The sequence below is a fragment of the Clytia hemisphaerica genome, unplaced genomic scaffold (genome assembly GCF_902728285.1).
Source record: "Clytia hemisphaerica strain Z4C2 unplaced genomic scaffold, Clytia hemisphaerica genome assembly, whole genome shotgun sequence".
Classification (NCBI taxonomy): Eukaryota; Metazoa; Cnidaria; class Hydrozoa; order Leptothecata; family Clytiidae; genus Clytia; species Clytia hemisphaerica.
The window spans coordinates 1,277,495-1,288,116 of record NW_027104146.1 but is presented as its reverse complement, the minus strand read 5'-3'; the positions used below and the strand labels follow the sequence as shown (position 1 = coordinate 1,288,116).

The 10,622-nt window shown below is 36.9% G+C and overlaps 1 protein-coding gene across 2 annotated transcripts in view; it reads right to left on the bottom strand.

Moving 5' to 3' along the window:
* Window positions 1-1,197: 1,197 nt before the first annotated feature.
* The window catches only part of LOC136813885 (uncharacterized), a 31,227-nt gene continuing 21,802 nt past the window's right edge, over window positions 1,198-10,622 (bottom strand). For both annotated transcript variants that reach the window (XM_067070381.1, XM_067070382.1), the window contains exons 17-22: window positions 9,010-9,216; window positions 7,017-7,138; window positions 5,245-5,379; window positions 4,744-4,828; window positions 3,289-3,400; window positions 1,198-2,120 (exon numbers count right to left, since the gene is read on the bottom strand). In XM_067070381.1, coding sequence (XP_066926482.1) covers window positions 1,933-2,120; window positions 3,289-3,400; window positions 4,744-4,828; window positions 5,245-5,379; window positions 7,017-7,138; window positions 9,010-9,216 — 849 coding nt within the window. In that variant the 3' untranslated portion in view covers window positions 1,198-1,932. The remainder of the gene's footprint in view (window positions 2,121-3,288; window positions 3,401-4,743; window positions 4,829-5,244; window positions 5,380-7,016; window positions 7,139-9,009; window positions 9,217-10,622) is intronic.

Below are 10,622 nucleotides of genomic sequence, written 5' to 3'. Positions count from 1 at the left end.
AAGGTTTCACAAGTAGGTGATGGTACGATCCAGGAGAAATACAACAAATGGATACAAAGGATTGAAGAAATACTCAGCAGATGCAAAACCAAAATCAAGAAGAAAAAAGAGAAAAGCAACACAGTCAGAACATCAAAACACTCGAGAGACTGCTCCTAGTAAAAAGCATGGATATACGTAATTTCTTCAACAAATCATCAAGAGCAAGCAGTATACACTAAAATGCAAAAACAACTGCAAAAGCATTGTATTATTGTATTATTTTGGACTAATAGTACTCAATATAATCTATCGAAATCTTTTTGTTAACAAAATGTTTTGAAATTTCTTGTATACATTATAATTAAATAACTTCTCAATAAATGAAATTCTCGAATCAATGAATCAGTGTTAAATCAAATTGTTTCTGAATTCGATAAAAAAACTTAGAATTTTCAGCGTAAAAAACTTAATTTTCGCTAGGATTAAATTTTGCGAATTTAGCGAAAGATGACAATAGATGAGAGTATTCGCTACACATCCTGTTTAATAGCGATTGTTCCTGACAAACGTCATCAGCAAAACCTTTGAAAAGGTTATTCTAGAAAGAGTGAATGAGAAAATAAAAATGAGTGTTTTCCAAAATGGAGGCCAGAGAGGAAGATCTAAAGATAACTGGATAGCACTGATGGCCATCCTGGACAAGGACACCATGTTATGCGCGGACGCAGAGAAATGCTCTGACCAACTCTGCCTAGAAGATTGTCTGGTAGAGAGAGTGGACTCAGAGACAGGAAGACAATGCTTACTGAGCTCAGAAATGTTAAATGATGTGGGTGATTTGGACTGGTATCCGAATAAAGAGGACTAACCGCCTCTACCTGAAGGAACACGGGGTCCTCCCAAATATGGCCAGTTGCCGCTCCATGTTCTTGAAGTGTGCACCAATGTAAGTGACTTGAATTAAGCTTCATGTAGATATTATCAATATGGTTGGATGTCACGTTTGCAATGTAATGAATACGACTTGAGAAAGAAGTCCCATAGGATTACTATTGATATTCACCGCGACAAAGAAATGAAAGCGTGTGAAAATATCATAAAAGCGGACGGTCGAATGACGGACGTCGTCTAAGAATTCCAATATAGCTATAAAAAATATAACGACTATTGAGCAGACAGTTTTTTTTTTAAAAAATGACAAAAATTACAGAAGCAATGAATGTCGAGAAACAATGTGAGGCACAGCGAACACGAGCAACTGCTTAAACGAACTCAAACCCTCTGCTGGTTGATTTCGAAAATCCATTTTAGATACTGTAGTTTCTTAAATTTCGAAGCTTTTAAGCATGAAATTATAGACTTTTACACTTAGTGATGATTGCGCTTAGTGACGATTGCACTCAAATAGTTTTTTTGGTTATCAGTTTGTAGGTCAAGATTGTTCCGTCGATTAATATTTAATCGTAATTTGATAATATCGTTGGATTCTGAGCCTAATACATCACCAATTTAAGATATATTTCAGTGCCGTATCAAGCTGGGTGGCGAGGACGAGCTTCAATGTAAAGCAAAACACGTAAAACGTAATAGACCAACAAAGTGATAAAAAAATCGCGTGCTGGAATAGGGCGCAAGGCTAGGATTGTTTTTCACTACACTTCCACTTGGTTTTAAACCCTTGTCAACGATTTTCTTAAGAATAAAATTGGGCCTAGATTTCACTTCAGAGCTAGACAATAAAAACTGTTCCGAACCAGTGCGCACTGAAAAAAACTTATAACTTGTACACCTAAATCTGATGTGACCTAACTGTGTGCGATGTGCATGTATATACATTGTTAAAAAAAACCTTATATAAAATATAGTATAAATAGTAATAGAAAAAAATTGGATCTTTGGATCCGGAGAAAAATGCGATTCTTACGATACCAGCAATTATTTTTCACTTCTTTAAAAATGCTCTGTTTCAACGACCATGGACGAACTGTCTTTCAAATATCCATCAACAAAGTCAGCTAATGAATTGATCGATTTCATTTGGGTGTGTTCAACCAAGGATGGATAAAAACCAGCATGTGAGTGGTCAGACATGTTCAGCATGACGTAACGTGGATATTGACTAGTCAATTTTAAAGAATCTAAAAATAAAATAAAAACAATATTTCATTTTTTCAAATTAAGGTTGAGACTCTCGAAAATGACACTGAAAGACGGTAAAGTTGTGACTTTTGAATGATATCCTTTGCAGGGAAAAAGGTCAGGGTATTTTTCTGTGTCCATTAGTGAGGTTAAGTAAATCGGTAAAATCACGACGACGAACAAAAATTTAACAGGCTTGCGAGTTTCAAACAATCAAATTTCGTATTTCCACTAGCCTTATACATTTTTCGTCCGTCGTCGCAATTATCCTGGTATGCTTAACCTCACTATTATATGTAGATAAAAGGGGAAATTATAGTCGAGAAAAAGTGCCGAAATATTTTAGGTTGGGTAGTTTTCCCCGACGAAAGACTTTTCTGGTCAACTTTAAAAGGGGTTGTGGATCTTCCTACTATTAAGTCTTTCAAGCAAGCTATTATCCGATTCCTCAGAACCAGTGCTAACTCAGCTTTCAGAGCTAGTGACAACGATGGTGCTGTTCTCCTTAACCGATTAAGGGTTGGTTTCAGTCATCTTCGTGAGCATAAGTTCAGGCATAATTTTGCAGACACAGTTGACCCCTTCTGCAACTGTCGACAAAATTCAGTAGAAACAACACAGCATTTTTTGATGCATTGCTCTGATTACTCTAACGACAGACTTGTGATGTTTGACAGCCTTCTTCAACTTGACATAACCTTGTTTCCATTTAATCCCAGAACATTGTGTAGAATACTTCTTTATGACGACCCCGATTTTTAGCCTTGTCCAAAATCATGATATATTGAGTATAACAATAAAATTTATCTGTGATGCAAGCCGTTTTGGGGGACCGTTATTTTAGTCTTTTACTCTAACTGCTCTCCTAGCTCTTTTTGTTTTTGTTTTTTATTTCTGTTAGTATTTATCCTCTGTAGTTAGTTTTTTTTCTTTATTAATTTCTTTATTAATTTATTGTTAACTTAGTTTGGGTTCCTTCCTCCTGGCAGTATGATCTGGTGGTCCTTTTGTTGGAGGTTAGGAACCTTTAGTTTTGTACTATTTGTTCGTGTTACATATACTATAGATAAAAAAGGGGTTGTGGCAAAAATTTTCCAAAATAAAAATTATCCGACTACAGTATAACGTAATTTCCCTTTCAAGGCAATAAAATTTAAAACTACCTACCTTCAGTAGGATTCCTTGGAACGAACATTCTAGCCCAATGTGGGTGCAACGTAACATCAAGTAGACCAACATTGATGGAATTGTATTGCTCCACAGCGTAGACATAGAGATCCTGTGTTTAAAAATCAATTTAAGATCAACTTTATTTGAATGACTCGATTTTGAAATGATGGTAAAAACTAAGAATAAATTCAATTTCAGACTCTTATTAGTCAATAGCGTAATATAAAAGCGCTTTATTGAAAAACTTGACCAAAAGAATTTTAGTATAGATCAGACCATAGATTTATGAAGCCCGGAGTGCTTTAAGCTCTTCCAAGCAAAAAAGGTGAATATCGCAAAAAATATTGCTGCTTTTGTTTTCGAAAACCCGCGAAGCTTCTGATTGGTCAGGCGCTGAGATTCTATTGTGATGTCACGTGACTTAGGTAGGATTTCCTACTTAAACCTCGGCACACTTTTCAGCAAAATCACGATATTTAGCCCTTCGGGCTTTATATACTCGAACAAGTAAAGTTCGAGTAAACAAATTACTCGAACTCCTCACAATTTTTCACAAGTTCGAGTAATTAGCGAAAGTTATTTGAACTTCAGATTCTAAGGTATGGTAGGTAGAAGTTCGAGTAAAGTTTGAATAAGTTTGAAAATTGAAAATCTGCCAATTCTAGTTCAACCATGGCGTACCATCTCATGAAATAGGAAATTTAATTTCTTTTTGCTCCTAAATAGAAGGAAATTTGTACAAAGTTTTCCCGGTAAGGCTTGTAAAATCTACAAAATCGTTCCATTGTTTCTCGTTTTTAGTCCATTTAGTTGGTTAAGTCCCGCAAAGAGTCCGATGCCCAGGGGGGCGGGGGGAGTCAGGCAAATTGACCGACGGGTATGTGCGGCGGTTAAGGGTATGTTTTTCTAAATATCAGAAATGCACTGTAAGGGTGGACTTTTGATAAATGCACTGTATGGGTGGAAATTTTAGCAAATCTAAGACAAATTGCAATTTTTTCTCAAAAATATTAATTTTTTTGCTCTAAAACAGTTCAAAATTTGGAAAAATGCACTGTAAGGGTATGAATTTCACCGATTTTTTTCTGCACTGTAAGGGTGCGATTCTAAAAGCCAATTTTTTCGCCGCAAATACCGTCAGTTGATAAACCCCTTGCCCCCCCCCCCGGGGTCCGATGGTCGAAAGTCAGGCGGCTCATACCTCCAGGTTTAATACTTATTCATTTCTGTGATTCACGGGATGGGTTCTAGGCAGCCTTTCAATCAGTTAGTTCTCTTCAATCGAACTTCTCGAGTTTTTCTTTCTTTAAAAATTTCCAAAAGTTCGAGTACTGTAGTTCGATTCTCGAACTGTTCGAGTGATGGGGATTGGTATAAACAGACATACGAAAATTTGTGCTTTTTACCGAGAATCTATTGAGTTTGAAAGCAATATACAGAGGTTGACTTTACCTTGTAAAAGGAAGATTTGGTATTAAAATATGTTTCATTCCCCAAGACTAGTAACAACGGTCGCTCCCATAATTCATTGTTCGTTCTATGGGAAAAGTAAAATAATATTAGAACAGTCGAGACGAGGTCTTACAAGGAAAATCGACCGAGCCCAACAGCAGTTCAAGAAAACATGCCAGGTTACCGCCATAAGGATTAATTTAATATCAGTATCACTTTAACGACAAATGACGACTAGAACAATACCATGTTTTGAATCGAAAACCTAAAAATTTTCAGCCACTCCGGATTTTAGAGAGAAAGCCGATAAAAAAATATTAACTGTCAGCCAGTCGTTCTCTGAAGAGGGGGTGTGATCATGGCGTTCTAAATTCAAGGCCTAGCAAGCGTGCGTTGACGTCAAAACCATGAATTTAGAACGCCATGGCGGGTGTGATACATGACATAATTTAGCAGATTTGTAGATAGAAAAAAGGAAGAGAGGAGGGGAATCATACATACTTTTGGTGTGAATGAAACATAGCTTCATTGATGTGAAAGATCGGTAAACGAGAATGATCTTGAATGAAAGTAGCGAGAAGGGTCAAACAACGCGCATGATCATCTTCGCATGTCAGCCTCCATGGAATGTCATACCTGTAAAATTAAAATTTAAAAAATGATCGTTCATTTATATTACGAGAAGGTGATTTCAGCTGATATTAGTATTTGCAGGGAGTTATTGTGCTATATAGAAGCAAGTATCATTTCAGTATCAGTTTACGAAAAATTTTGACGCATTGTTTTCTGGGTGGGTGTTACCCAATCGTTAATCAAAAGAAAGAAAGAAAAACTCCCGACCTCGAATTTAGTCTTTGTCTGAAATCAGACAGAGGTAAATAAGACACCTCATAGGCACCCCCTCCTTTTTTAATAGTGGGGATGCCAAACTTTTGGCCCTTCTTTGTAGGGTGGGGGAGGTACCAAGATTTGATTGAACAAGCTAGATGCTGAATGGACCTACCTGATGATGAAAGATAGATAGCAATGCGAGGAGAAAAATGAAAAAAATCCGTCAAAAAATATAGCGTTTAGCGAAAATGCACAACACAAAAAATTCATCACTGATTGTTGATGGGGAGAGAGGGAAGGGTTGTAGGGAAAAAATAAATAGAAAGTACTGGTCGCAAAAATCAGTTTTATTGACAATTGAATCATGCTTGATGGTGAGCATTGTTATCATTAATGTTTTTGAGTGAAAAACATAGAAATATCCAATAAAATTTCCGGCATTTTCAACCGGAAAAAAAAAATTTCTCAAAAATCGAACTCGGCCATGTTTTGAGCATTGTGAATACGCATCTTTCTGCAAATAATCAGAAATAACTAAGATGAAAATTCGAGAAAATGTCAAAAAACCGGTTTTTCCGGCATATTTCCGGCATTTTCGGCCGAGAAAACTTTTTTTTGAAAATCGGGCTCCGTAAGATTTTAGGTATTGTCATTTTGCATCAGTGTGCAGAATTTCATAAAAAAATATAAAGTACAGCTCGAGAAATTCAAGAAATACTGTCTTTCCGGCAAAAATATGTTGTCTCGACGATTTTTAAATAGTTCCGGCTTCAAAAATCAATTTTATTGAAAATTGAATTATGCTTGATGGTGGGCATTGCTATTAATAATGTTTTTGAATGAAAAAACAACCTATTACAAGAAAAAAGTCCAATAAAAATCTAGAAAAACGGCGATTTCCGGCATGTTTCCGGCATTTTCGGCCGGAAAAATTTTTTTCTCAAAAATCGGACTAGGCCATGTTTTGGGCATTGCTAATACGCATCTTTGAGCAAAAAATCAGAAAAAACCAATGATGAAATCTTGAGAAAATGCCAAAAAGCCAGTTTTTCCGGCATATTTCCGGCATTTTCGGCCGGAAATGATTTTTTTTCGAAAATCGGGCTCCGTCACATTTTGGGCATTATGATTTTGCATCATTGTGCCAAAAATCAGAAAAAACTAATGAGCCAATCTCGAGAAAAGCTGGTAACAGACGGACGAACAAAGGTTAATTTATAGGACGTCCAGGTAGGTCCAAAAACTTGGGATTGAAATGTAGTGGGGGGTAAAATAAGAAAAGCGGGTTAGGAAATTATGGTCAATTTAATCATATACAAATGGTCAGAAGGGGGATGGGTACATAGCGGGGGATGAAATAAGCCTATGGAGGGTTCACATCCCTCTGCAAACTCTGTACCTAGATCTTTATGAATGACCACAACCATAAAAGACAAACTTACTGATGTGGTCTGTGAGCTTTTGAAACTCTCGATAAATCGCCTTCCAAGCGAAACAGATTGGCCAACGGAGTCCCTGCTTTCATGATCAATGCTGACATCTTGTCAGATCGAAGAAATGAGATCTGAAAAATAAAGATCAATCAATTCTAGCTAAGAACGCAGGGTTTCTGTCTGTTTTAATTATTTTGTCTTAAGAATCAGTAGTAAGAAAAATCCATAGCAATTCCAAGTACATACAGGTACGACCAAGAAATTATCTATTAAAGCCGTAGAAAAAGATTGTCTCTTCATTAACGGAAGTAGATCGGCAGAGGTGTAAATCATAAGTCTTGAGAAAAAAAAAACAAATTCCTCGCTATGAACTCCCGAAAAAGAAAAGGTGGATGAATAAAAACTCCCGAGATGGGGGTACTAGGGTTGGCGGATAGGACCTCCGAAAACCGACCATTAGAGGGACCAAATTTTCAGTGAAAAATTGCCCATTAAAGATATTTTTTGAAAAATGTTTTTCAATTTTTTTAAAATGCCATACCCTTAGAGACTTTTTTACAATTTTCTTCTCTGGAAATCAAAAACAAATTTCTAAAATTTCCCGAACCCCAGAAGAGGGACTACTTTGGAATTTTCTGATTTTTCTAATCCTTAGAGAAATTTTGGTAAGTGAAAAACCAGCACCAACTCTTGCCGGACGTAAGGTTGACGTTATTTACCTTGATTTCAGCAAGGCATTTGACCGTGTAGATCATACAATCTTACTCCATAAAATCGAGAGAAATGGTATAACTGGCAAATTACTGCAATGGATCAGATCCTTCCTTACCGGTAGGACCCAACAAGTATCTGTTGACTACATCCTCTCCAAAAAAGCAGAAGTCATTTCTGGCGTCCCCCAAGGATCAGTTCTTGGTCCACTTCTCTTCCTGATAATGATCCAAGATATCGACACTAACATCCTACATTCATTTCTATCTTCATTTGCCGACGATACACGTTTAATGAAGGATATCTCTAATAACACTGATGTTCAATTTCTACAAAACGACCTTGATGTGGTGTATCAATGGACATCATTAAACAACATGCAGCTCAATGGCTTGAAGTTTGAACATCTTAAATACGGAAAAAATGAAGAACTGAAAGAACACTCAAGTTACCTCTCAGACACTGGCTCTCCTATCGAAACCAAGATGGACCTGAAGGATTTAGGAGTCACTCTGGATGTTAACATGACATACAGCAAACACATTACAAACCAGATCGAGAAAGTCAAAAGTATCATTGCTTGGATCCATCGAACGTTCAAAACAAGAGATTGTCAAGTAATGCTAACTCTTTGGAAGTCACTGGTACTACCACACATTGACTATTGCTCCCAGCTGTGGTCACCTTCAAAAAGTTATCTGATCCAACAACTGGAATCACTTCAAAAATCTTACCTGAATAGAATCCCTATACTTCAACATCTCAACTATTGGGAGAAGCTCAAAGAACTTAAACTATACAGCCTGGAGCGGCGCAGAGAAAGATACAGGATTATCTACGCCTGGAGCATCCTAGAACAGCTTGTACCAAATTTTAACTATGCTGAAAACAAAGGTGGCATCTTCAGTTACGATAACCAGAGACTGGGTAGAAAATGTTATCTAAAAGAGGTGAACATAAGGCAAAAAAACATATGGAGAGACTCCCTGTCAGAAGAAGGTCCCAGACTATTTAATGCCCTCCCACAATCCATCCGTAACCTCAAAAACTGCTCCAAAACTAGTTTTAAACATCAATTGGACCATTTTCTCAATTCACTACCGGACGAGCCACTGCTGCCGAATTACTTTCCTCTTAGGAGAGCTGATTCAAATAGCATCAAAGTCATGGTCCATCATCGGATTTCTCAAATTGGATGATTGTTGAGACGAACAAAGAAGCCTTCAAAAAGTATCAAAAAAGTAAGTATTGCCTAAGTACCCAGCCCCCCTCCCCATCGGGAGAAACTTACCGAAGAAACATAGAGGTTTTGGTCGTTTGGTGAATAGTCCATGACTCCTCTTTCAGGTGTGGCCACACAATCCATGACATGATGAAAACGCTCACAAAGTATGGATAAACAAGACAAATGCATCAGTGTCGATTGTAATGATCGAGGCAACGAGGTTTGAACGTAACGTTTGGTGTAAAACTTGATGGACAGACGAATATCTTTGTCCTAGAAAAAGAACGAAAAGGTTACAAAATGATGTTCGAAAAAAGAAAAGGAAAATATAATTCTCAGGCAAAAACTGTACACGGTTTCGTTTCATTTACCCTATCCAACACTCTGGAAATACCGTAACTTCTCTAATTTAGAGTGTCCTCTAATTAGTGCGGATAAATTATATTGGCAATTTTGGACCAATTTAAATCCTCCAATTATTAGTACAGGTAGCGTTTTACCTATTTATGATTTTCCTCTAATTATAATAGTGCGGACTCGATTATTTTTGAAGCTCACTTACTTTTACACGAAAAACGGAGGGAGGGATGGTGGTCATCAAGGTCACTGGAGAGAGGTTATGAAAGGAGGAGAGGAGATACCCGCTCATTATGATTTTAAAACAGAGAACAGCAAACTTCAAAGCCAGATGGAGGAGAAGACCTTGCAAAAACTAAGAAAATTTGAAGGTAGGAGAAAAGAGGGGACGGAAAAAAGTTTAAAAAAGAAAGAAAATAAAAATTAAAAATTAAAATAAAAACTAATAAAAATTGTCTATTCTTTATTTTTCCTCCAATTTAGTTACAGTCAGACGTAAATTTTCCTCTAATTATTAGTGCGGTAAAAAGTTGTAGGTTCAAAACAATTAATTCCCTCGTATATTAGTGCGTTGATCATTATTATTCCGGACAAGAATAAATTAGAAAAATTACGGTGCACACAAAAATACATAGAAAATAAACCAAATTGCTGAGTAGACAATGGACCGCACGCTCAATAAATATTTATTTCAAGACCAACCAAACAGTAGCCTATACTAGACGTCACCCGCGTTTTTTTACGCAATTAACGTCTATTCCACTTTGCGACTTTTTCGAATGTTTTGAGCCCGGGTTTTCGGGCTCTAAACATTCGATTTTTTGACGTCACTTTAAACTTTTGAAGCCCTTGCAGTAGCAAAATAATCGAATTTGCGTCAAAACACTTGAAAGGCTTCTATTTTTCGAAAATCGTCAAAGTGGAACTCACTAAGAAACGAGATGAAAAATCCCGGTTTTTAGTTAGGTGCTCGCTAACCAAACAGCAAACTTGTCTAATGTTTTGGAGCAAGAACTGTTGGTTTACCTTTTTCCAAACTAGTAAAATTGAAACCAACCTGCCACGAAACCAAGAACCTTCTAAAACATAATGCAAAGTTGAGACTGCTTCCATTGTCCCGCTCACACACAAATGAGATAAGAAAAGGCGCTCATTTTTCGATTTCGAACTTTCGAACATGTGTTCGAATGAAAAAGATTCGAACGTTCGAAATTGTTTTTAAAGACCCAACTACACGCAGAAGTAGTAATGAGTAAGCCCGGACCCCTTAGCTTTGCTATGTATCCAGGGGATCCGGAGAAAAATTATATCCTCAAATTTTG